At 37.3% G+C, this 27,570-nt stretch overlaps 1 protein-coding gene across 6 annotated transcripts; it reads right to left on the bottom strand.

Annotated features, from left to right (window-relative positions):
• Positions 1-818: 818 nt before the first annotated feature.
• On the bottom strand, positions 819-27,570 carry sulf2a (sulfatase 2a). 6 transcript variants are annotated; one of them, XM_058373357.1, is made up of 20 exons: positions 27,285-27,570; positions 14,945-15,180; positions 14,518-14,757; positions 13,384-13,535; positions 12,927-13,096; positions 10,398-10,548; positions 10,100-10,275; positions 9,150-9,278; positions 9,019-9,075; positions 8,665-8,788; positions 8,418-8,589; positions 7,956-8,193; positions 7,723-7,819; positions 7,533-7,627; positions 7,012-7,178; positions 2,355-2,497; positions 2,143-2,251; positions 2,027-2,060; positions 1,865-1,909; positions 819-1,316 (listed from the first exon to the last, which is right to left on the bottom strand). In XM_058373357.1, the coding sequence occupies exons 2-20, from the start codon at positions 15,141-15,143 to the stop codon at positions 1,286-1,288; spliced, it is 2,529 nt and encodes an 842-aa protein (XP_058229340.1). In that variant the 5' UTR covers positions 15,144-15,180; positions 27,285-27,570; the 3' UTR covers positions 819-1,285. The 6 variants fall into 6 exon arrangements, with proteins under 6 accessions (XP_058229340.1, XP_058229341.1, XP_058229345.1 ...); XM_058373358.1 differs by lacking the exon at positions 27,285-27,570 and having other exon boundaries at positions 14,945-15,840; XM_058373359.1 differs by lacking the exons at positions 819-1,316; positions 1,865-1,909; positions 2,027-2,060 and having other exon boundaries at positions 2,127-2,251.

Raw genomic sequence — 27,570 nt, 5'->3', positions numbered from 1 at the left:
TAATGATTTACATTGAACATGTTCTTTTTAAGCACTACAAATTGTTACATTAACAGTGAAATTTTAACAGCATTCATTTATGTACATCTCTCTTAAAGTCCTGCCACAGCATATCACTGGGACTAAGCCCTGTACTTTGGACTTTGCCATCCCAACACCTTGATTTTCTGTGTCTTTAACAATTCAGAGGTCAATATGCTGGTGTACTTGAAATCAAAGTTCTGTTGCATGACCCAATTTTGGCCCAGCTTAAGCTGCTGGACATATGGCCTCACATTTGTCTCAAGAATGTTCTTGTATAAAGTACAGTCAGTGCACATGAAACATGCTAACTCCTTACAAACATAATGATAATGAGGCAACAAACAATAAAATAACACCAGAATCATTTAAACACATCTAATTCATATCAGTTTTTCTTTTGGTCATTTGCTAATCAACATATACTGTACATAAAATATGCACAAGAAGTAAATGTAACATGTTACTGCCCCGAACAGTAGTTCATGAAACACTATAGTTTGCACATGAGCTTGCACATTTTATTTGTACACTACAAAACACTTATACACAAATGTTAGTCTAGAAGGTTAATATTAAAAACAACAAAAAAAATTATGCTCACTGAAGAATTTAGTTAAAGTTTTTGAACTACATTCAAATGAAGTTTGTTACAGACCTTTTTGTTTTTTTTAAAGTGTAATCATTTAAAATTAAACATAAAATTAAAAGGAAAAATTTAAATAAAATGCCCATTAATCAATGAATATGTTATTCATAAATCATTCAATCTGACGTATTATGCAGTATCACTGTGTTTTACAAAATGAAACAGAATCATACTTTATTTAGCAGTTGATATAAGGTAATAACATCATAAAGAATGGTGTGTAAATAAAAAATTCCACAACTTTAAGTACAATATTCATTCAAGGGGAGAAATAAAAAAATAGCATTTGTCTGACATTTGACATTTGTATGACATTTCTGATAACATGTTTGAGAAGAATGTTTGAACATCCATACAACACCATTCCTGCTGTGTATGATTAAGTGTGTAATGCAGGTTTTTATTTTAAGCAGCTGGGCCATGCTAAATACAACAGATGACTATATGTGACTTAATTCAGGGCATATTTCAAATCTAAAAACGTTACAAAATGTTGTATTAATGTTAATAGGCACTTTTGAGGTTTTGTATATACAGTATACTCTGTATAATCTGTACTGGATTTCCCAGTTTCACATTGTTCATACACTTCATGGTCTGTAATGCATGACGCCTTTACCCCAACCATCCTTCCCATATCTGTTCCCTGGATGTACAGAAAAAAAAATTAAATTACTTCCGACACTATACTCTAAGACAAGCGTGTCCAATCTTATCCTGAAAGGGCCGGTGTGGCTGCCGGTTTTCATTCCAACCCAGCAGAAGCCACACCTGAGTATACTGAAAGCCAAGATCTGTTGATTAAACAGCTGGAATAAGGTGTAGCTTCTGCTTGATTGAAATGAAACACCGGCCCTTTGTGGATAAGATTGGACACCCCTGCTCTAAGGCCACTGCCTGACACTCAGATAAACTGCTATTCTAATGAAAAAAAAAAGTTAAGCTGCTATTCTAATGAAAAAAAAAAGTTAAGCTGCTATTCTAATGAAAAAAAAAGTTAAGCAGAGAATTAGGACAGAGATTCATTCAGGTAGTAGGACACTGACCTACATTACATTTTTGTACAGAATGGATGAAGGAATGAAATGATTCTCTAGCATCTAATGCCAAATGTCAGGTAGGTCATCTGATAAAGAACAAGAACTCTCCATAATTGAAGAATGCTTACATACATAAATGGGAACAGCAACTCACAGTGATTTTGGTTTCTTCACTGGCCTCTTTTGATTATAATTGGACCTATATCATGCAGAACAAAAACACAACCATGCAGGCACATATGCAAGACACATACACACAGAAGCAATTATAACTTGCGTCATATAATGTAGTCAAGTATTTTTGATGAAAGCATACCTGTAATTAATAGGGAAGTTTCGTTCTTTGGCCCCTATAAAATTTAAATATTTAGAATATATGGGAAAAAAAAGTCTGGTTGTATACAGAACTTGCTAGTGTCTGTGATATCTAACCTCTCTCAGGGTTGCACTGCTTGTGACCTTTGCAGCTATGCAGTTTCATGAGCTGTAGGTGCATGTGGTTGAGAGAATTGTGATCCAGTGTACTAACTGCATTAATTAGCTATACAGAGAGAGGACAAACACAGAAGGAGAAATGATCATTCTGTTCTTTGACTATAGACTTTATATGGTTTAAATTGCTTATAGGGTAATCATGTGTTTACCTGATAGGGATCCCTGTTAAGGTCAAAATATTCGAGGAATCCTGTAGCAAACTCACAAAACAGAAAGTTGTGAGTCTCATTGATGGTCCTCAGACACGAGTATGTGTTGTTGTTGGCACTGGTACAGGCACAGAATGGTCCCTCTTGGAACATGTAAAAAAAACAAAACAAAACAACAACCCATAACAATTATAAACTACCTGTTAAAATCAAGTATTCTATTCATTTATATAAGATGGTTCTGTTTGTAAAGGGATTACTGCCTCACTTGTGACTTATTAGGTGCTTCAATTACAGCTGAGGATTGGATTTTATGGAATCTTTTTTAAGTCTAAAACATTATTTTGACAAGATTCTGGGATAATTCAGCCATTTGCTGTTGCTACTTGATTTCATTTCTGTTTGAATGAAACCAAAATTATGTCAGAACTTTTTTCCATCCTCAGTTCAAAATTAGATGTGTAAAAAGTTTTCAAAAAAAGTATAGAAATTAAGTGAAAAGAAATGTATTGGAAAAAAAGGAAAATAAAAAAGTTATAATAATCTGGTTGCAGTATTAGTGATCAACTTTGTTATTCTTTGTTTGTGCACAATAGTACTTTAACTCATAGCCCTCCTGTATTTTTTCCTCATTTCAACATGTATTTCACCACAGAGAACACAGCAAACTGAATCACTTCCGAATTTTGCTGTAAAGTTAATGTTTAATGTTAAATTGTTAAACACAATTTCTAGGATGTTTATAATGTTTATAAAATTTGCTGAGGACCACACAATTGTTATTCATGTAGGCCCTGATAAATAAAAATATGTAAATGAAGGATGGTGTTCTTTTTTTCCCCCATGACTGTATATAATATGAAATTGATTGTTATGAATCTCTGCCTTGTACGTCAGTCTGATGGTGTGAGTTGCAAGCTATGTTCCCTGCCGAAGCTGACATGGCAGCCTCCCATGCCTTGTTCCAGTCCCAGGACGTGTTCATTTTCCAATGTTCATGTCTCAAACCCTGTTGCAATACCAGGTCATATTCATGTCCCAAACCCTGTTCATGTCCCAGGCCCTGGGCCAGTCCCAGGCCCTGTCTCACACCCTGCTTTGTTTTTTTTATCCCTGACAAAGCAGCTCCCAACTCTATGCCTTCTTCCAGTCCAGAGACCCGGCATGTAAGAACAGTTGCATGACCATGTAGCTGAAGAGGACATTTTGCCAACAGGAACAGGACCCCAACAAGAGTGGTGTTTTGGAAGCATCACCTTAGAGGGGAGGATCTGTCAAGAATCTCCACCTTGTGCTTTTGTGCTAAATGCACAGTGCATACCAACCACTAGTATAAGTTTATTTCCACATGTGTTGTGTTTATATTCCACTCTATTCTTTGTTTTTTTTCTTACTTTGACACGTCTTTATTTTGATTCATATCTAGTCTCTACCCCTGTCTTGTTGGTTGTTCCCCAATTGTGTATTGATTATTCTCATTGGAACAGGCAGGGGCTTCCAATTGCAGCAAGGAGATCTATCCACCGGAGGGCTTGGCCTGTTAGGCAGGAGAGCAGGAAGTCTTGCCACTGTTCTTCCTTGGGGTTGGGGTTCACCATGCTCTCAAATAGAGCTGCGTCCAGAGCATGGACCCAAGGCCTTCATCACTGCAATGCATGTTTTCTTATGGACTGTGTAGTTGTTATTTAATGTATATAACCCATAAACATTTTCACATGTACATTGTGCGGCAGAAGAAACAGATGTTTTTCGAACAGCCAATACACAGCCACGAGTATGGTGGCTAAGCTCTGCTCCTTGTTAACAGGAACTGAACAGCCACCCTCCTCATTGCTGTGTATTAGCTGTTCGAAAAACATCCATTACCTCTGCCACACACTGTACATGTGAAAATGCTTATGGATTAAGTTATATGTTGAATAATCAACAGATTGCTCCATGACCCACAGAAATCAGTGGATATTCTTCAGGTGTTTCCTCTTTTCTTGCACACTAAAGGACTGGTAGGTAACAAATGTGAATTTGAAAAATACTTGACTTACAGTAAGTAAGGTAATGTAAGGTAAAGGTAGTACTCTTTTATATTTTGCAAGACTTCACAGTTATGTTTGGCACAGAGGCTGCTTCCAGGCTCCTGGAAAAATGGAGCCCCTGTTTTAAAGACAAAGTCACCTGGGAGGCCACAGCCCTAAACGTCTCATCTTCTAAAAAAAAATTAGAAATTTGCCTTGAATGAAGAGTCTGACACTGCTGATGAGCCAGGTAGTATCCCAAAAGTAAGACTAGTATAGTCATTTTCAAAGTTATCAAAAAGTCAGCAGCTTGCACAGTGGATTGCCTCTTCTCCTTTTACATACTCAACTAGTCATTAATGGAACCAGTTTTTAATTGTAAGTGTAGTACTTTTTTTAACACATGGTTCCAAATATTAGTATTTAACTCCTTAACACTTCATCTTCTTATTCCACAACTACCTGGAAGGAAACGACCTAAGGAGTGTTGGAGAGGCAACAGATCATCCAGTGAAATTTCACAAGGTTTGTCAAGACAGTTTGATCCAGTTCCAAATTGTTGTTCAACACTTTTTTTTAAACTAATTGCTTATACAGAGATTCTTTTCATTGCGTTTCAGTCCTGCCAGAGCCTTGAGGATCACCTCATAACCACTGAAGGAAACTCCCAGCCATAGCTTAATTTGCTAAAATGCTGAATTGTTTTCTCTGTGCTTCATCCTTTGGTACAGCTTTACTTTTTTCAGGCACCTGAAACTAACTAATGGAATGTATTCTGGGAAAAACATGAGACTAAAATGTGGACAAACAGGATTTTCTTTAACATTCTCAAGTTATTCTGGTTTTAGAATATATCAGAAAAAGATACATGCTCCTCATATCAACACCTGTGTTCCTCATGAGAACACAGGTGGTGTTATGTCATTCTGACAGTGACACCAGTAATTCTCAGTGCCAAAATACTGAAGCAGGCCTTTCACTGTCAACTCAGAGCATGCTTTTCAAGTAAGTGAAAACATCTCTTAGAAGATACTGGTTCTAGAAAGGGCAGGATTAAGACATTTCAAATGTTTTGATGTACAAATGTTATATGCATGTGATTTGCAGTTTTATGTTGTGTCAGAAAGTTGTATAATTTAATTTGCAGACATTGTTGGCTTAACAAATTCTAATTGGAATTGTTCCTTGCTTTGATGTACATGTTTATGTTCTATGTAGATTTTAAAGCCAACAGTCTGCCTCATATTAACACAATCTTGCTTTAGATAGAATTTTATATTTAATGTTTTTTTTAAGGTAGATGGTATGTAAACTAATGCATTGAGATGTGGTATTAACACCCTACTTTATTTTGGTTGAAAAAATAAAAATAAATTCATTTCATGATGTAATTTCTTTTTATGTAAAGAATTTTTTTTCAATGTCATTGCAATTTGAGCACACATTTTCCCAAATGTTTAGCTGCTATTATAGCAAGTAATGTTTGTTACACTGTAAGTGAAGATTAGGAAGCATCCATGCAGAGTACATTCTTCAATATGTTGTATTTCTTAAATAAAATTAAGAGATTGATAGTAATCAGTATGGTGTTTTTGTCTTTTGTTGTCATTATTTTCACCTGAAACCATTTGTGTTTTTAATTGTTTAAGACTATGAAAGAGTTATTATTTAAATAAACTCTAGTTAAAGTTTATTCTGTATGTTAGTAGAATTTTAACACCCGTAGGAGTTTAGTTTTAGCTCCTGAAAAGAGCTGAAAAATCAGCTCTCAGAAAAGAGATAATTCAACTTTGTGCTAGAATATATTTGATGGTCACGCATGTACACTTAAATGTAGTTGGAATAAACTCACTGAGAGTTTATTTCAAAGGCCAGAATTTGCAGTGTACAGTGCATGCTAGAAGACCAGCTCTAAATGAGACTGGGCAACTCGGCTTAATTAGCTAGGTTTATGAATATAGAAAATGTATTGGTTTATAATTTGTAAACTGAATTTGACATGATTTAATGCTGTTTATCTGATTTTCTATATAGCATCCAAAGTGATTACTAATACATTATTTAGATTGAATAGAATAATGCATACTAAATTAATACAAATGGAGAAACAGACAGAGATTTGCCAAAAAGCTTATTATCCGGCTATACAATAGGTGTAGATCTCACAGGATGAAACTAAATAAGTTATGCATATGCAATGTTTTTACTTTGTTGAGTTTTAAAGAACAAACTGCAGAAGCTCAAGATGCTGCCAGTTTTCAGATAAGCTACAAGAAGAACCATTTTAAAACCACACACAAACATAGTTTTGTAAAACTAGTCAAATGAAGATGCCACATTTTACCCATTTACTATATTCCTTTGCTCCTCCTCCCTTAAAATGGTTAACCAAATGGCTTTGTCTGTGTTTTCCCCTTACCAAATGAACTACTGGTGTTTTTTTTGTTTTGTTTTGCGAAAAAAATTTTTTTTGTTCCATCCAGGTAAATACCTCTGTGATGTTAATGGTAGATTCTCCCTTTTGTGTTGAAAAAAATGCAAATAATTTTTATTACATTTTCTCACCATAGTCAGTCAGACTATGCATGCATATGTAGAACTGAATAATAATAGAACTGAATAATCAAGGTATGCCATGGTCTTACTTGTCCAGAAGGGGGCAGTCTGCCAGTGGTGGTTAGTGTGAGTAAAACAAGTAAGGCCAGGCAAACTACAAGTGCTATTAGTACGAAGGTTCTTCAGCAGCTTCTGAAAGTTCTTCTTGCTCTTCAGTTTCATCAGCAGCCACTTTTTTTTACCTTTAGATGCCAGCCTATGGCAAAGTGAAGACATGTCATTTGGTCAATAGGAGTAGAAACGGACTGCCAAGTACTAATAATACTCAAACATTTCTCTCCTTGAATGACAGCTGCTATTTAAGCTTACATGTAACTCTGACTAACCTTAGAGTGTGCATTTGACCTCATCTGAGTGCTTTGTTTTTTGTACTGATAACTTAAACACAAATGAATGCACACATTGTCATAAACAGAAGCAAAGCAATAATGTCTGGTAGATATGGGGTTATTTCAAACCGATTTCTAGTTATTCAGAGTGTCTACTAAAAATTCCTTTGCTTCAATTTCCTTTGCTTGCCCTTCACCCTTAAACAAAATGTTATACTCACATATTTTGGTTGCATTCACACTCCTTTGGGCGAACATTTTTCAGATGTCTTTTGACCTCTTTAAGGTTCTTTATTTTGGAGTGTAGTGTCTCAATCTATTGATAAAGGAAAAATGATATAATGTGCACATGACTATATTTTCTTTTTAAGAGTTTTAAAAAAAGACTTCATTAATGATGTACAATCCAACCTCATGCTCAATGTGTAGTTTATGGTCTTTCCATGCCTGAAGTGATTTGTACATTCTGCCATCACACATCACTGTGTCATTTATCAATATTGAACACCTAAAACAAGCACTATACTGAGATTTTAAGCACACTGAAACTCTACAATTCACATAACGTTATATAAACCTTCACATATAAACAATGAGTATACATTTATTCACATATTTTATTCAAAACAATGTCTGAGTCTAACCTGTAGGTGACTTTTAGGGCTGTGTGTGATGTAAGGTTGTTGGTTATTGGTTCCATTCCACTGAGCTCTTTATAACCTCCATAAACTGCCTTTTCCCTGCCCAATCTGGGACTTATGTTATTTAGTGCAATTGGCCGATAACCCTCCACCAGATCCAGAGTGTACATAGTACTGTCCAGGTGAGGTGGGAGCGAACGGGCCCAACGATTCTGAGACAAAGTATTCTTTGTCTTAATTTCTGGAGAAAATAAATAAATAATATGACTATTACACATTATATAAAATGTCTCAAATTATAAGATATAGGGAACACATATATGAGGTGTAAGGAGTGTGTTCAATTGTAGCAGTGCTTATAACAACAAATAAAGCCCACTATTTTTGTTTTGCTATTTAAATTTATTTTTTGGATAAATTTAAATACATTTAAATAAATATTCACATAGCATGCTTCAAACATACTTTTCTTAATGAGCATCTTCCTCCATTTGAAAGGTACCTCAGGCTCACAGTTACAGTACTGTGGTGGGCCTCTAGCCATTTTGTCCTGATCATTTGTGACATAGCTATGTGCTGTTCTCTTACACTTATGAAGTCTTAGTATACCCAGGGAGTCCACAACACACTGCCATTTCTGCAGATAGAGTAAAAGAGAAAGTGATTGTGTGTGTTTGTGTGTGTGTGTGTGTGTGTGTTTCATGTTACAAACCTGTCCATATTGCTCACAAGGAGTCTGATATTCTGTTTTGCTGCAGAGCTCTCTAACACGCTGAAACTTAGGCAGTGAATCCCAGTTGTCTCCTTTTCCATTGTTCAACGTATGCAAAGTCTTCCTGCATAGTTAATTAGAAGGAGCGTATACTACCTCAAAACTAATTGTTCATATTTATATTTAGAAATTGTATTAGTACTTTATTGACTAATACATTAGCATTTTATCTGGAATCACTAAAAATAAGATGTATCATCCATGTTGGTGAAAAAATTGTATTCTTTTTGTGGGATATATTTTATGTATTTTAATAAACAGTTATGTCCCTACATATCCTCAGCAAAAACTTACCCTCTCTCTACCAGAAAAGAGTCTCTCCACATTTTCCTCTTTTTGTTAAACTGAAACCTAAAAATTGAAAAAAAAGTTAGGTAAACTACAGTATAAGCAAATTACATTTGTTACATCTTTGGAAGCTGTACCTGTTGATTGGTTTGTCAGTTTCTAGTAGCTTGAGGATTGATTTTCCATCTATGTCCAAAGGAATGTCAACTCCAGCCATATCAAGAAGGGTGGGTGCTAAGTCAATATTGAGAACTATATGGGAGTTACTGAAAAAAAGACACAAGAATTTAACATTGGCCAAGAGTGGAACAACTGAAATCTTTATTTCATTGTCATGTTGTCAACTCATTGTCTTAGTTGTTTTTGTAATCCTTCGGCCACTCCCTTTTCAGGGTTGCCACAGTGAACCATCAAGATTGCATATTTGATTTGACATAGGTTTTACACCAGATGCATGTGGCTGATCCAGGATTCTGCTCAAGATCATATTAAACTTAATTGTTGATAACATCGTTGTTAATCTATTGTTCCTACTGTCTTCAATCAGGCTGAGCATGTAGATTGTTCCATGTTCTGCCTGATATGCCATGTCCTGCAGTGTTCATTTTTTTTAAATAATTTAATTGGTCACAGGGCTGCAAATCCATCGTATAAGCATACATACTCACATACTGGACAATTTGGAAAGCAAGAACATACATCTCCACACACTCTGGGTAGGGTGAGGATCAAACCCCCAACCCTGGAGGTGTGAGGCAAATGTGCTAACAACTAAGCCACGCACCCCCCTTGATTGATCATAGAATAAATTCCTTTACTGCTCTGAAAGTAACTCATATTCTGTGGATATATTAGATGTTTTACCTGTAGCATAATTTACATAAAATCTCTATTTTTGAGATTTGTACAAGGGTTCTGATTTTTGTAAAAATGTAAGTTTTCTAAATAAACCAAAAATTCATATAAAAAAAAAAATTCATATTCAAATACTTTCCAGCTCAAATAGAGCTACCAAACACTGTATTAAACGAGTTACATATAACCACTGTCACATACACAACTAAGATTTGTTTGATTTGCAACTCACATGGAGCCTTTCTCCACATTTGGACCTCGTATATAAAAAGGAACACGAATATCAAACTCATAGGGCATGGATTTTCCCTTAATGAGGCCAAACTGGCCAATGTGGTAGCCATGGTCAGACATGTAGATAATGTAGGTGTTGTCCAGTTCCTTCATCTCCACCAGCATATTGTACACCTTTCAGAAAAAAAGGAACAGACAAGCACATTCATTAGTGTTTTGTCCTCAATATAGGACAAGATAGCAAGGGTGGGCACATACAAGTTCATCTAATAGGTGAATTGAATGAGATTTTACACCTTTTCTACACTGTCATCAACAGAAAGCAGGGTCTGTAGTCGCCTTCTCTGCAGCATGTTGGTGAACTGCATGTGAACAGGTTTCATGGGGCCAGTGTATTGCAATATCCAGTGCTTGTCTGGGTTGGGGGCATAATTGTAGCTTGGAGTGCTGAAGAGAGAATTACCAGCAGAATGTATTTAAAAATAAGTTTTCTGTAAAAAAAAACAAAAAAACAAAAAAAAAAAACTAATAACATTTTCAACATAACATTTTATGGCATAACTTGATTATGCTTTAAGACTGCAGGTATGTTTGCTGATTATTCAAAATGTTTACTCCTTCATTTTTGACAGAAAAATAGGAATACTTTGCAGCACTACTACATTTAATTAGGTTTGATGAATTTTCAGTATACAGTTTCTTTTGGGACTATTATGTCAATTCAGAAATAATTACCTTTTAGATATTTCTCTACCTCAATATTATTTAATTATTAATATTAATAAAATGTAACAGCATGTTATTATCAGGACAATTTAGGTCTTTTAGATACAAAAATACTACTGTAATTCAGTGTTTACATATTTATATCAGCATTCAGATTTAACATGTAATTGAATTATATAGATAGATAGATAGATAGATAGATAGATAGATAGATAGATAGATAGATAGATAGATAGATAGATAGATAGATAGATAGATAGATCCATAAATAATTGGATACAATTTTCATTATTTGGCCTCTGTACAGCATCACAAAGGAATTTAAAATGCAGCAATCAAGGTGTGATTGTCATCATGGTCATGAGGGCCACTGATTGGAGCAGCATTGAGGTGGGACCCAGAGAGCTCTGTGTGATGCTGTGCATCCAGGAAGCATAGTCTGGGAGTCCAGGGAGCTGCTGTTTTTGGCTTTTGAGGAAGAGATAGAAGAACCGGTCAGCATAGCTTAGCCAGGAAAACTTACTGACCTGTCTGTGTCTACTGCACCTTATACACTCCCCCAGTGTCTGCAAGACAGTGGAGAGCAGCCAGCAGTTCAAGGCAACTCTCAATATGTGGTCCAAAGAGGTGTCCATATAAGTGAAGGAAGCCATCATTAGAATGAAAAATGCAAAACATTTCAGAGAGATAGCAGAAACATTAGAAGAGACCAAATCAATAATTTCAAAATTAATTAATTCAAAATTAATTGTTCAAAATTAATAATTTGGTACTTTCATCAAATGAAAGAATGCACTGGTGAGCTCAGGAACACCCAAAGTCCTGGAATACCATGGAAGACAACTAAGCTGAATGACTGCAATATTCTTTGCTTAGTGAAGAAAAATTCCTTCACAACTTCAGCCAAGTCAAGAACACTCATAGAGGAGGTCAACGTCTACAATCAAGCAATGAATGTAAATACAGAGAATTAACCATCAAGATGCAAACCACTCAAGAACAGAATGGCCAGATAAGACTTTGCTTGACAACACTGGAAAAAGCCTGCCCAGTTCTGAACAAGATTTTGAACAGATGAAACCAGGAAGAAGTAAAGTATATTGGGATGAAGTGTTATGGCATAGGTATGAATGGTTACCAGTGAAACTGGGTCACTGGTATACATTGATGTAGCTGCTGATAGAAGCAGCAAGGCAAATCTCATAAGTGTATAGAGCTATTTATTATCTACACAGATTCAGTCAAATGCAAACCTGATAGGACAGTACTTCACAGTACATGTTCATGACCCACAATGAAGTGCAAAGAAAGAAAAAAATGGGAATGTTCCCAAAAAGCAGACTCAGTCAGCTGACCTTAACCTAATTGAACATGCTTTTCTATACTGAAGACAAAACTGAAGGCTAAATGACAAACAAGCATCATATGAAGGAAGGTGAAGTAAAGGCCTGGCATAACATCTCAAGGGAGGAAACTCAACATCTGGTGATGTGCATGGGTTCAACTTCAAGAAGTTGTTGACTGGAAAGGATTTACCTCCAAGTATTAAAAATAATCATAATATTTATAATTATGTTAGTTGGTCTTAATAATTTTAGAGCCAGAGTAAATAGAGGGACTGTGTAAAAATGTCTATAATTCCTTTACAGAATTAGGCAGACACCCTTATCCAGAGTGACTAACATTCATCTTTATACAATGGAGGTTTAAGAGACTTGTTCAAGGGCCCAGCAGTTGCAGCTTGGTGGTCCCAGGAACTCACAACCTTTCAATGAGTAGCCCAACAACTTATCGACTTCCGCCAAGTCTTAAATGGTTAATGCAATATTTTTGTTAAAGCACTTGAATTAAAGCTAAACATCTACACTTCATCCTGATTGTTTCTTGATTGCTACATTTCAGTCCATTGTGGTGTGGTACAGAAGAAAAATGACAATAATTGTGTTAATTTCGAACTGTAGACCAGACAGTAGATAGATATATGTTGTTTATGTTGTATACAGATGTATGGACTTTGCAATTAGGTATATCTTTCAAGGTTTTCCACAATTTTTAATAGTTCCAATACTGAAATCACTGATTGTCTGTTGTATGCTTACATGTGTTGAGAGGCATTCACAAAGGCTGTACTGTACTGAGGTGCAGCATCCTCTGGGCTGTGTGGAGCAACATGGCTCAGCACCATCATCACAGGTCGGTTGGGGTACCGTCTCTTAGACATTCGAAAAAAGCTGATACTATCATTTGTAATAAGGTCAGTGATGTAGTCCTATAAGTTAAGAATTATGTTAATTATTCATGTCTTTTAACATAATAGACTTTATAACTACAAATTTCACTGAAGCTATGTAAAGTTGAACTTTTTTGTAGGGCTATCTCTGTACATACTGGGAAATCCTAAGAAACTATTTTAAGCCTAAGTGTTGTAACTATCTGAGTCAGATATTATAAAGACTATAAACATGAAAAAGTGTACATGGTTTCATACATGAAGGAAAAGTACTTTAATTTATGTAGTTATTTAAATGTAAAAGAACCAAAATCATTAGACAGAACCATGTGATACTCCATGTTATGCTTCTCCCAGGCTCCATTTCTGCACAATGTGTAGTTATAAAAGCGAGAGTTCTTTACTAGTGCAACCCACTCCTTCCATCCAGGTGGCACATAGGAGCCATTGTACTCATTCAAATACTTCCCAAAGAAGGCTGTAAAACATAGTATTCAATAGTAAACAAAGCCATGTTAGGAAGCAAATCATAAACAGTGTGATAAAATACAATTTCTTGCTACATTGACAGTCTTGGGAAAAAGAAAATGCATTCTCTTTCAATTCTATATTTTTCTTTATCAGGATTTAAATAACAAGTGTTTGAACCTCACCAACTTCTATAAACAAACACACAGCTTCAGGTAACAACACAACACTACAGATTTGAATATGTAGTCATTTTTCCCACAGACAGGTGGGAAAAATATGTACAACCTATAAATCAGTAACATGTAGAACCGGATTTAGCAAGAATAATTTGAAGTAAGCATTTTCTGAAGGTCTCCCACATTATTTTGGTTGAGGTGTGGACTTTAACTCTTCACCTTTCAAATAATTTAGATGTTTTTTTTTAGTTCTTTAGATGTCAAATTGCTGGTGTGCTTTAAGATCTCCCAAGATCTCTTAGTTTAATGCCAAGTGATCTTGGCATTAAACAATCTGACCTTGGACTGATGTTCCCAGAATGCCCACTCCTGGGAAGACTGGCACCTATTTTCACTGAGGTCTTGGCTGATGTCTTTTCTTCTTGGCATTGTGTAGATGAGCACTCAAGTGTACTGGAATATCAATGGTTTTGTTTTAATGGAGGTAGTCACTCTTTTTGATAATTTCATTTACTTTTCAATAGTAACCTATGGCTGGTAATTTCTGTTTTAATGATTGTGAGATAGAAGAAGGGTGAACTTATTGTTCCCACCTGAATTCTAAATTTTGGTTTATTTTTTTGTTTTATTTTTATTTATTTTTTTGTGGGGGGGAGGGGTTGACTACATATTCAAATCTGTTTTTCTGTTGATGTTGTTTTCACCAAAAGTTATTTGTTTATTTAGGCACAGATACATAGAATTGAGGGAGGGTGTTCTTTCTGTTTCTCATGAATAATATTATATTTTCAATTCAAATTACTAATTACTAACCAGTCCTATAGCCTGAACTGTTAAGGTAAACAGCAAAGGTACGAGTTTCATGGTGGGCTTGCCATGAAGGTGATGAACAGTTGCCAGTGTTGGTGTAGGTGTGGTGGTTGTGCACATATTTTCCAGTCAGAATAGATGATCGAGATGGGCAACACATGGGTGTAGTAGAAAATGCATTCGAGAAATGGGTGCCTCCCTGCATCATTATATGCTTTGTTTTGTTCATAGCCATCATGGACCCTAAATGAATGAGAGAGAGAGAGAGAGAGAGAGAGAGAGAGAAAATAATATAGACATATATACATATACCAAAAATATGATGATAGGAGAAGGTGAAAGCCAATAACACCAGAGCAGTGACAAACTTCATACAGTTTAAATTTTTGCAGGTATTGTCCTTAATTTCTATTGCTTAGAAATAGCTCACCAAGCTCTATGTCTTGGTCATCAGTGAGGATAAGGATGATGTTTGGCCGAATGTGGTATCGCTCCTTGTGCAAATGAGACCTTAGGTGCTGACCAGATAGGTGTTTAAAGGCATCAGTGAGGAAGAAGTTCCCCAAAAGGAATATAAGGATGGTGGCGGATTTCCACACTGCCATAGCCCTGTCCAGCTGGTACCACATTATTCAGTACTGTAAATTGTCTCACCTCTTAGTGTGTCTGTCAAGAACATATACAATATTAACATGACAAAGTAAAACAAATCTATTTCAAATACTGCACAAAGGAAAACTATCAAGTCTCAAGATCTATTTCAAACAATTGTACAGTTTATAAAGTGTGAACTTCACAATTTACTGCTACAGTGCTACAGGTGTTTCACTATGCCTCATCTATTTTATCTATGCTTTAAGTATTTCTTTCTCTCTCTTACCAGCTGATATCACACACAATAATGGCCAATAATGCCTTCAAATTAAAGGTACCTATTACTGCTTTTGGTCCAAACCATTGATGCATGATGTATAACTGTGGCTTGCCCACAGCAAACTGGGATGGCCATTTTGGTCAGTGCTTACAATCAATTACCTGTGGCTTACAGAGAGATATTGAAAACCTTTCCCAAACTTGATGGGGATAGAGAAATTAGATGACCAAAGATTTTGTTCATTATTGCTATATTTGAATGATCTGATCATGTTTTTTCATGCTTATGAACATTTAGAGAAGTTTGTGGAAGGTTTTGCACAAATTGCAGCTCCTCTCTATCAAGTAGTGTCTGAAGTGTATTTGAACTTCCACAGAGTAACCTGACAAGGGCCCTGGTGAGGGTATTTGCTGACTGTGATGAACAATATTATATAGAAAGTAACGCAAGCCATGGGGTGCTGGGGCCAGGATGATGGGAATGTAAAATGTTAACCTCACTGGTTAACAAATGCTAGCTGAGGATTGTGGGCAAATGGATGAAATATGAACAATATGAGTATTTTGTATTTTGTATTTTGTGCATTTATTGTTTCGGTGTGAATGAAAGATTTTCTATTTATTTTTGTATTTCTGATAATTTGGCTAACATATTTTCTGTGTTCCTTTTATGTGCAGAGGGATAAGTCACATTTTTGGCCCCATTATAATTTTTTGCAATTTGTGTGATTTCACTGCATGTTATGTTCTAACATTGTGATGCACATGTTACAGATGAGCTCATTACATTTACTAATTTAATTGTACAGATTGTACAGATAAATAAAACAATCATGATTTTATTCAGCACATTTCCCCGCCCCCCAAAATTAATTTATGATTATAAATTAATCTCTTCTAGAACAACCCATGGCATGCTTCTGAATCTTTAGATGCAAGTGTAACTTGCATCAAGTGTGACTCACCCCTGGGTTGATTTTAACCCACATTTTAGACCACATATCAAGCTAGCCACAGTTGAAACCAGAGTGAAGGTATGCACAACTGTAACTACCCTTTGGATAGCTGTGCCATAGATCTTCATGAAATTTATTGAGCAGTTGTATGCATTGTATACAGTTGCAGTTGTATGCAGTTGTAACATTTTTATGTTACCTAATCTTCACAAACTGAATAAATGATTGGGGACTAAGTCATTTTGATTAGATGGAATGACCATGACATTTTAGTCAAATACAATGCTCGAGACCATCTCAAAATACCTCTTCCCCTTTATTACTACTACCATCATCATCATTCTCTAACATGTTATGTTATCTTCTCTTGTTTCTCTCTAAATTCTCCAAATGCACTGTTGTCACAGAACAACATCCAAGACCCCAACCAGTCTGGCTTAAAAGCTCCACATTTCAAGCATGCTGCTAGATCATCCAAACTGCCATTAGTTCTCATACTCCTAAATCTTTCAGCAGCATTTGCCATATCCAACCCCAATCCTATCTTGTCTATCCTAAAGAGTCTTTAAATGGCCTAGCATGGCAATGGTTTGCTTTCTACCTGGAAGGTTGGTCATATCAGGTGATCTGAAAGGGATCCACATCTGCTCCATGGAGACTCTCCACTGGTGCCCCACATGGCTCAGTACTCTGTCCTCTTCTTCTCCTCTAAACTTGATCACTTGGTGAGGACATATTTTCACTTGGGTTTCTAATACCACTTGCTATGTGGATGACATTCATTTCTTCCCTTAGACACTGCTGTTTCTGCTCAAATCTTATCATGTCTGTCAGAAATCTCTTCATAGATGTAAGATCTGAATTACAGGGATTGAAACTGAATTGCTGTTCACCGCAGGTGATTCATCCCCATGTCAGAATCTCCCTGGACAAATCTTACCTTCAGTCACTGCATGCAACCTTGTGGTTACCATTGCCCTTTTCCTCTCTCATTGCTAATCTGACACACTCATATTGTTTTTTCCTTTACAATATCCATTTCTATCCACACAGGCCACTTGTGTGCTTGTTCAGTCCCTTTTCTTTTCGAGACTGCAGAATGGATCTTGGCCACTGAGCAACATTAAAACCCTACAAATTATCCAGAAAACAGCTCTACAACCTGTTTTCAACCACCCTAAGATATCCCACTTCATTTTTACTATCTTTCCCCTGGCTTCCTGCAGCTGCCTGGCTCAGATTTTAAACACAAATGCATTCCATGAATTTATTATAATTCCATGATCTCTTTAGTACATTGTAGATTTATTTATTTTTTCTTTTTGCACAAGTACTCAGTGTCAAAAATAATAAAATGCAAAATAGTAGTATGTTCTGGTGAATATGCACAATGGATTCCAGATTAAGCCCTCAAAAAGCTGCTGGTCATATTCAATGGCCAACCACTCAGACATATTTAATAACACCCTGTGCTAAGCAGTTGTCCCTGAGTGTGTTAAAACAACTAATAGCATCTCTGTGACCTACCTTAATGACTAACAGGGTATAGCACTTACACACCACCATGAAGTGCTTCAACCAGCTATTCATTATGCAGATAAAGCCCAATTTCCATTAAAGTAACCCAGTCAACACTTGACACTCTTGGACCTAAAGGAGAAATTTGTGTAACTTTTTATTCTCAGACTTTAGTTCAACATTCAATACATTCAACATCACCCAACATCAACTTGCAGGAAATTAGAGTAGAACACCTCCCTCTGCAGCCTAATCCTGAACTGTCTGACCGGGAGTCTCCAGTCCATCGGAATTGACATCACCATGTTCAGCACCAACACCACAATGAACATCAACACTCCATAGGTCTGTGTGCTCAGTCAACTGCTGTTTATGTTGAAAGTTTGCTGAAGACACTGCAGCACTGGGCCTCATCAGCAACAATGATGAATCAACATGCAAGAAGGATGTACAGCAGCTTGCAGACTGGTAAAGAAACAACAATGGATCTAGTTACCCATCCTGAGAATCAAAAGGTTCGTTGTTGGTAACATAAAGGGAAACCTTACTTGCCCAACCAAAAAAGTAGCTTCTTTACTTCTTGGGGATTATAAGGAGAGCAAACCTCCCCCTTGAACTCCCTTGACAGGGGCAGTAGAGGGTGTTCTGGCCAACTATATCACTCTCAGGTATGGCAACTACACTGTCTCAGACTGTAAGACCTTACAGAGAATTGCTCGAACTGCTTAAATATTGTCTGTTTCTCTCCACTCACCACTGACACATTTTGTTATAAATACTGTGTCTGCACTGCCACCAGCAGTGTGGATGATCCACATTCACCTATCACATTAACTAGGAATAACACCACCAAAAAAAGTATTATGTACATAGTTATACATAGTATACAACTTGAAGTGAACTGAAAACCTGGCCACTTGTAGACTGTGCATGTAAATAAACAAAATTTAATTAAAACTAAAAATGTTAAAACATGAATTATTGCAAATAATAAGAAATAAGAAGAGGAAATAGAACATACAGTTATCTGGGTGGTTAGAGTCTTTGATAATTTTCACAGCTCTGGTTGATCATTATATGTTTGTAAGCGATTCAAAAAGATTCAAGAGATTCAAAGCATTTATTGTCATGTACACAATTAGGAAAACAAGTTTACCTGTACAATGAAATTCTTTCTTTGCTGTCCACAGTGAATGCCAGACAAGTACAGAAACTATGTAAAAAATAAAATAAAACACAAACACACATAAATACTCACACAAACATATTAAAAAAAAAAAACTATGCCACAGAATTAGAGATATATAGTATGTAAAAATAGAAATATACACTATGTTATCTTTAAGTGTACAATATTGACTTATGATGAAAAAAATATTCACTTATGTGCAAAACAATATTACAGTATGCAAATTGAATGCAACTGTAGATAATCATAGCAGCAGCAGTAACATTAACATTAACATGGGCAAATTGAATACAGAGAGATGCAGCTACTTGATAATAATAGCAGCAGTAACATTAACAAATGTGCAATATGACTAGGAGCAATTTAGTCCAACTAATCTATGAGATAGATGAAACTGGTCTATGTCCTCTGGCTACCTGTTTAAAAGTTTAATGGCTGAAGGAAAGAAGGAGTCCCTTAATCTGGTGTGGTATTTCACACTCCTGTGAACAGTCCTGAGGGTAGGAGTGTGAACAGTCCGTGTTGGGGATGGGTGGGGTCCTTAAGGATGGAGGCAGCTCTCCTGTGTACTCTGCGCTGGTAAATGGTCTGCAGAGAGGGCAGTGGAGTCCTGATGAGCTTCTCAGCAGCCTTCACCTTCCTTAGCCTCTTCAGGAAGTACAGCCGCTGTTGTGCCTTCTTAACCAGTTGGGTGGTGTTGAGTGTCCAGGTGAGGTCCTTGCTGAGGTGGACCCCCAGGTATTTAAAGCTGCTCACCCTCTCCACTTCAAGCTCTAAGATATACAGTGGCTGGTGAGTTCTCCTTTCCTTTCTCATGTCCACTATCATCTCTTTTGACTTGTTTGTGTTGAGGGTGAGGTTGTTGTCCTCACACCATGTCGCAAGACTGGACACCTCCCTCCTGTAGGCCGCTTCATCCCCGCCAGTGATCCGTCCTATCACTGCGGGGTCATCAGCAAACTTCAGGATGATGTTGTCCTTGTGGGACGCGACACAGTCATGTGTGAACAATGTGTAGAGGATCCTATTTCCATTCCTGCAGACTGCCAGTCCGAAAGTCCAGAAGCCAGTCACAGAGATTGGAGTGTAGTCCTAGTGCAAACAGTTTGTGGGTGAGTTTATGGGGGATGATTGTGTTGAAGGCAGAACTGTAGTCGATACAGAGCATCCTGATGTAGGTGTCCTTATCTTCCAGATGAGAAAGGGAAATATGGAGGGCAACAGCAAATTGCATCTGAGGTGCACCTGTTGGGCCGTTATACATACTGCAGGGGGTTCAGTGTGTCCAGGATGCTGCTCTGAATGTGGGTCAGCACTACTCTTTCAAAACACTGGTTGGAGGTCAGGGGGCTCTACTTGGGAAAGGGTATGATGGTTATGGTCTTGAAGCAGGCGGGTATGGTGCTCTGACTGAAGGTGACGTTAAAGATGGAGGTGAGTACATCAGCCAGCTCTGTAGCACAATCTCTGAGGGCCCGCCCAGGGATGTTGTCTGGCTCTGCTGCCTTGCAGGAGTTGATCTTCCTCAGTGCTTTGTGTACCACAGCTGATGATACAGTAGGAAGGGAGATGGGGGGGTTGGGTGGTCCCAGTGTGTGTGTGTGTGCCTCCTCTCTGCATTGTCACTGGAGGTCTCGTAGCGGGCGTAGAAGGTGTTGAGGTCATCTGGCAGGCTGCCTGAGGGGCTGATAGTAGTGCTTGTGGTGGTCTTGTAGTCTATGATGTGCTGCAGGCCTTGCCACATCCGCCCGGCATCAGCAGTAGAGTAGAAACTATCCATTTTTCTGTATACTGTCTCTTTGCCACTGTGATGGCTTTTCTCAGTCCATACTTTGCAGCTTTGTACTCTGTCTCATTGCCTGAAGTAAATGCAAATGATCGAGCATGCAGCATGTGGCGTACCTGACTGTTTATCCAGTGCTTCTGACTGGGGAACGTCCTGACTTGTTTGATGGGTTGATGTTATCAACACAAGTGCTAATGTACCCAGTCACATACTCATCAAAATTCTGTATGCTGAGAGAAGAGACCTCCCAAGTTGCTGCAGCTTTAAACACATTCTAGTCTGTCAGAGAAAAACAGTCATGCAAGATGGGCTCAGTCTGTGGGGTCCAGAGCTTAACCTGTTTGGTGACAGTGTTTGTTTGTTTGAGTCTTGTCCGGAGTGTTATTATCACTCTGAATGTCCACATGTTGGTGATATTTGGGAAGTACAGCCCATAAATTGCACTGATTAAAGTTGCCAGCAGCTTTATGATCATGTAAAATCTTATTCATGACTGCTCTAACCATACAAACCATACATACATTTGGTGTTTCACAAGTGTCAAGGATGGCTAAAAAAATGTCCTTTGCAATGCTGATGAATTATCTTATTATTGACTCCAGTCTTTAATGTGAAGCTCATCCAGAACAGCCAGAACTGAACTAAACAAACACACACACACTCATCTTGTCCTTTTCTTACACTTAAAAGTTACGTTAGCTTACACTTAGGTTGCACAATATGCACTTTATTTTTTATATACTTTTTTAGCCCTTAGCTCTGTGATGTTTTATGTAGCTGTTGTTTTATATAGCACCATGGCCTTGGAGAAATGTTGTTTCATTTTACTATGTGCTGTGTCAGCTATATATGGTTGAAATGACAATAAAAGCTTCTGGACTTGACTATGATGTAGATAACATTACTAGGATAACATTCTTTTATCAGAAATATTGAGGATAAGAATTATGTCGTCACTACATTTATAATGACACTAACTAGTTCATGCTTTTCTTTCAACTAGGTTGGATTATTGTAATGCCTTACTGTCTGGATCTTCCAGTATAAGCAAGCTTCAGTTAGTCCAGAATGTAGAAGTTAGAATCCTAACTAACTTTGCTTAAACATTTAGCAGCACAGACCGTTTCATCAGAATAGCAAATGACATTTCGGCTGTCCTTGACCCTTGTGAAACACCAAATTTTACTTTTGTATGGAAAGAGCAGTGATGAAAAAGATTTACAAACATATAATGATCAATGAAATATGATCTGAGCCAGCTCAGCACCTATTATAAGTCCATGTTAAAGAATATTGTCATCTACAGAATCAAAATCTGATCAATCCTAATGCAGCTTAAAGCAGCAACTACAGTAGTGACACACAACAGAGAGTAGTGGGATGAGGTACTGTGAATTCTGACTGAATGATTTCACAGATTCCTGTAACAAAAATAATGCATACTCATGTAAAAATAATTTAGCCACTTTATATTTTGGCCACTTGGATATTTTGTGAATTGTATCAGATTACTTGTTATTCTAAGTATTAATCTGTTTATTGCTTGGATTGTTTGTTCTTTTGGTGGACCCACCTTGGACTGAGCCAACAGGCCCCAGCAAAGTAGAACTGAGGACTGATCTTCATGTTGCAGCAGTGGTCAGTAAAGTAGCCACAATAGTTAAAAGAAAAGCCAAGTCCCATTCAGAGAAGGAAGGATGGAAGTCTATTCCAATTACTGGCCCTTCTTTACATTTACTGCCTTTGATGAAAGACCCCTGGCCAGTGGTAGTGTCCACCACCTCTTCTGTACACCTTTCAGTCAAAAAAAGTTGCACCACCAAGAGAAGTTGCAGTTCCACCTTATTTATTTGCTGAAGTTTTCCACATTTCTAGGCTTACCATGGCTAAGCTGCCATAACCCTCACATAGACTGGTCCACTGAGTTAATGCTTGAGTGAGGTAATACCTGCCATGCCACATGCCTTTTCACATGGCTTTCAAACAATTCCTAGGGGGACTGATGACACTAAGCATGAATATATCAAGCAGGCCAAGAAATTTACTCCGGTTAAGCAAAGTGGGCTCTGTTTTTAACAGATTTCTAAGAACCAGATTCCCTTTCCTGACTGTTTCAGCAACGAGTTTCAGCAACTCATTCCCCGAAACCACTGTCCCTTGTTCCATCATTGAGACTGTTGTCCAATGGGTATAGCAGACTTTTAGTCCCTGCTTACATACATATTCATGTACTGCAACAGGGCATGGATCATGAAACACAGACTCTGTACTTCATTAAGTCAAAATCAAAGAAGCTTTATTGTTACTTCAACCATATTTAGCTGATGCAGTACACAGTGAAATGAATCAACGTTCCTCATGGACCAGAGGTGCTACACAGAACATAGACAATATACAGGGTGACGCAGACAAACATAGAACTATACTATAGTTTAGGTGCAGAATTAAGAGGCACTTTTGGTATTCCAGCCTGCACAAAGATTTGTAGCTGCTTGTACTACCCCAGAGCAATAATTCCAAATAGTCCCCAGGGAATAATCCATCCATTACCCATCCCCAAATATAATTCAGTCTTAGTGATAATTAATAGATTCTCAAATCCATACTGATTAATCTCTTTAATGATATGTCAGGATGGCCATATAGTCTAAGGCATCAGACAAGTTCTTGTCTCAGAATGGATGTGTGGGTTTGAATCCCACTTCTAACAGGCAAATTTACCCGAAGTGGGATAACTACAGGATTATTTTACTTTAACCAAATTTTCCTCAGCTCAAGTCACTGCTGAACTAGTGTGTATGCCTGTGTTCTGAGTCTGTGTTATGCCTACCAGTACTGGCAGGCATTCTGTCAGCTCTCGTCTGGTTTTCAGTCCAATGGCCAGACACTGAGGCTAAAGCAGGATCTGGTGACGACTCATCAGGACACTCTCTGTTGGACCATGAGGCTGGCGGAAGTACTTCTTGATGCCTCTGGCTGCTTTTGAAATGTAGTTGAAAGTGTACGCTGTACAATGTTTAATATACTTGAACGTAACAAAATATCAAATTGTCTTAAAGGCCTATTTCAATGTGCAAGAAGCTCTACGGTAAAGGCATTAAAAATGTTGTATATAATGTTTTTCCACTGTTTTTCATTGGCACTGACACCATCCACCTGGAAGATAAAGCTCTGTGTCTTCACTGCTGCTCAACTTTTGCAGATTATTATGTGTTAGCAGTTTAGCTGCTGTTTTCTGTGAAATGGGTCATTGTTATACAGTAAGGGAAAAAATTATTTGATCCCCTGCTGATTTTGTACGTTTGCCCACTGACAAAGAAATGATCAGTCTGTAATTTTAATGGTAGGTGTATTTGAACAGTGAGAGGCAGAATAACAACAAAAAAATCCAGAAAAATTGCATTTCAGAAAAGTTATACATTGATTTGCATTTTAATGAGTGAAACAAGTATTTGATCCCCTATCAATCAGAAAGATTTCTGGCTCCCAGGTGTCTTTTATACAGGTAAGGAGCTGAGATTACAGTAGGAGCACTCTCGGGGAGTGCTCTTAATCTCAGCTCGTTAACTGTATGAAAGAGACACCTGTCCAAAGAAGGAAGCAATCAATCAGATTCCAAACTCTCCATCATGGCCAAGACCAAAGAGCTGTCCATGGATGTCAGGGACAAGATTGTAGACCTACACAAGGCTGGAATGAGCTACAAGACCATCGCCAAGCAGCTTGGTGAGAAGGTGACAACAGTTGGTGTGATTATTCCCAAATGGAAGAAACACAAAAGGACTGTCAATCTTCCTCAGTCTGGAGCTCCATGCAAGATCTCACCTCATGGAGTTTCAATGATCATGAGAACGGCGAGGAATCAGCCCAGAATTACACTGGAGGATTTTGTCAATGATCTCAAGGCAGCTGGGACCATAGTCACCAAGAAAACAATTGGTAACACACTACGCTGTGAAAGACTGAAATCCAGTAGCGCCCGCAAGGTCCCCCTGCTAAAGAAAGCACATGTACAGGCTCATCTGAAGTTTGCCAGTGAACATCTGAATGAGTCAGAGGAGAACTGGGTGAAAGTGTTGTGGTCAAATGAGACCAAAATCCAGCTCTTTGGCATCAAGTCAACTCGCCGTGTTTGGAGGAGGAGGAGGAATGCTGCCTATGACCCCAAGTACACCATCCCCAGGTGACAGGACAACTGCGCCGCATCAAAGGGACGATGGACGGGGCCATGTACCATTAAATCTTGGATGAGAACCTCCTTCCCTCAGCCAGGGCATTGAAAATGGGTCGTGGATGGATATTCCAGCCTGACAATGACCCAAAACACACGGCCAAGGCAACAAAGGAGTGGTTCAAAAAGAAGCACATTAAGGTCCTGTAGTGGCCTAGCCAGTCTCCAGACCTTAATCCCATAGAAAATCTGTGGAGGGACAAATCCTTAATGACTTGGAGAGGATCTGCAAAGAGGAGAGGGCCCAAATTCCTTGAGATGTGAGGTGTGCAAACCTGGTGGCCAACTACAAGAAATGTCTGACGTCTGTGATTGCCAACAAGGGTTTGCCACCAAGTACTAAGTCATGTTTTGCAAAGGGGTCAAATACTTATTTCACTCAATAAAATGCAAATCAATGTATAACTTTTTTGAAATGTGTTGTTATGGATTTTTTTTGTTGTTATTCTGTCTCTCACTGTTCAGATAAACCTACCATTAAAATTACAGACTGATCATTTCTTTGTCAGTGGGCAAACATACAAAATCAGCAGGGGATCAAGTAATTTTTTCCCTCACTGTATGGATGATGCTTCATAGGCAAGATTGTAGATTTGTTTAACCAAACACTAATTTTATTTTAGTAAGAGTTTGCGCTATATAGACATATTGGTCTTTAATCAGTTATGGACAGGTGGAGCTATAGAAAGTATATAAGAATGTGAAAATGTCAACAATATGAATGTATTTTGTAAAGAACTGCAGGAATGTAATTGTGATAGACATGTATAAAAGGGATAAAGGGATAAAATAAAATAGTTTAATAATTTAATTTAATAATTTATTCTTATTTCTAGTTATTTAGTTATATATTTTCCCCTCCCCCTTCTCCATTTCTCTTCTTTTGTAAAGCTGCTTTGAGACAATGTTCATTGTAAAAGGCGCTATACAAAATAAATTGAATTGAATTGAATTGAATTGAATGTATGTATTTAAGAAACAATGGGACTAGAAAAAGGAAGGTATACATACAGATATATTTTGAGTTCATTGGAACTTCACTGATGCTTAACTTTACCTGTATTTTACAGGATCGTTGTTACTGTGTTATTCTTGGGACCCATAACACTCGCATTCCTTGACTGCTAGACCATAGTCATCAATCTACACACTGTGTAAAGGGGTCAAACCCAAAGGTACAGATATACAGTGCAGGAGTGCCACACAGTTTCACTTGTCTGTCACAATGAGTTTGCCCAGGGAAGAAGTCTTCATTAATGGGAGCAGTAGAACAAACCAGGTTCTTACTGGTAACATCTAGGACAAAGAGAATTTACTAGACTTTTTTAAGTCTATTTATTATAAGATGGTCTGTATGAAATTTCAACCATTCAAATTGAATAACTTTAGTAATTTGTTCATGTTAAGAATAAAATTAATGACTTAGTTTTTGTAGTTATTTAGAGCAAATTACTATATAAAGTAATTTTTAAATACTGCTTAATACTGATTAAAAAAAATAAACAAACATATTTCTCCTACATTTCTGCACTCTTCCAAAATTCACACAAAATATTCTTTTATGTATAAGTGTGTGAGTTGTTGAAAAAAATCCCTTTTAGAAGAATAAAGTTGTGTATTATGTAAAACTAATCATGCTGGTGCATGCTCAATAATTGGTCAAGTGAATGCAGACTGTTACTTTCTCTGCTCTTTTGTTTACTATAACAGAATAAACAAACAACATTTTAATACTTAAATCTATATACCTATCCAAAATCACAAATGGTGTAGCTCTCGAAAATACAACTATGGATAGATATCAGAAGAAAAAAAACTATTAAATTAAAATCCATAAAAAACATCCGTTTTTTAGATGCAGCTACATAATGCAGAACCATGACTATAGCAATAATGTAGCCATGCAGAATAACTTAAAAAAAGCTATAAAAATATAGCTTAAAAAGGGACATGAAGCAGAGCAAACATCTACTAATATTTTTGAATGGTTGTTGTGTTGAGCGTTATTGTTGTACACAGTGCATCAAAAAAGCATTTAGCAAGTCATCATGCAAATGTTAATTTTCCATGACTACATCTGTTGCACAACCATCATGCAAGATTTGATCTCCTTTATTCCATCCAGAATACAAACTAATGCCAATTTTCCTAACATGCTATTTATAGAAAGGCTCTTCTAATCAAAAATATTGTGTTTACCACAGCAAATTCACCTACCTCATATCAGTCATTTCCTGGAGAAAGAAGAAGAAGAACATCCACTGTGTTGCACTGTGTTGCACATCGTGAGGGGGGTTAGTTGATTATTCAGTTCAATCTAATTCATCTTACTCTCTGCCTGTCTAACTCTATGAGTGGGGCTCTCACACAGTCCACAGATATAAACACACCAAGAAGAGAAAGTTGGGAGTCATGGTTGCATATCAGATACACAGAAGGGGCAGAGAGGTTTGAAGGGAGAAATCCCTTAATGAACAATTCAGTTTGTCCCATTTATGTTTTT

Source organism: Hemibagrus wyckioides, linkage group LG21, assembly GCF_019097595.1.
Source record: "Hemibagrus wyckioides isolate EC202008001 linkage group LG21, SWU_Hwy_1.0, whole genome shotgun sequence".
In the NCBI taxonomy this organism is placed as follows: Eukaryota; Metazoa; Chordata; class Actinopteri; order Siluriformes; family Bagridae; genus Hemibagrus; species Hemibagrus wyckioides.
The sequence above is the reverse complement of the archived record's forward strand: the minus strand, read 5'-3'. Positions and strand labels throughout refer to the sequence as shown.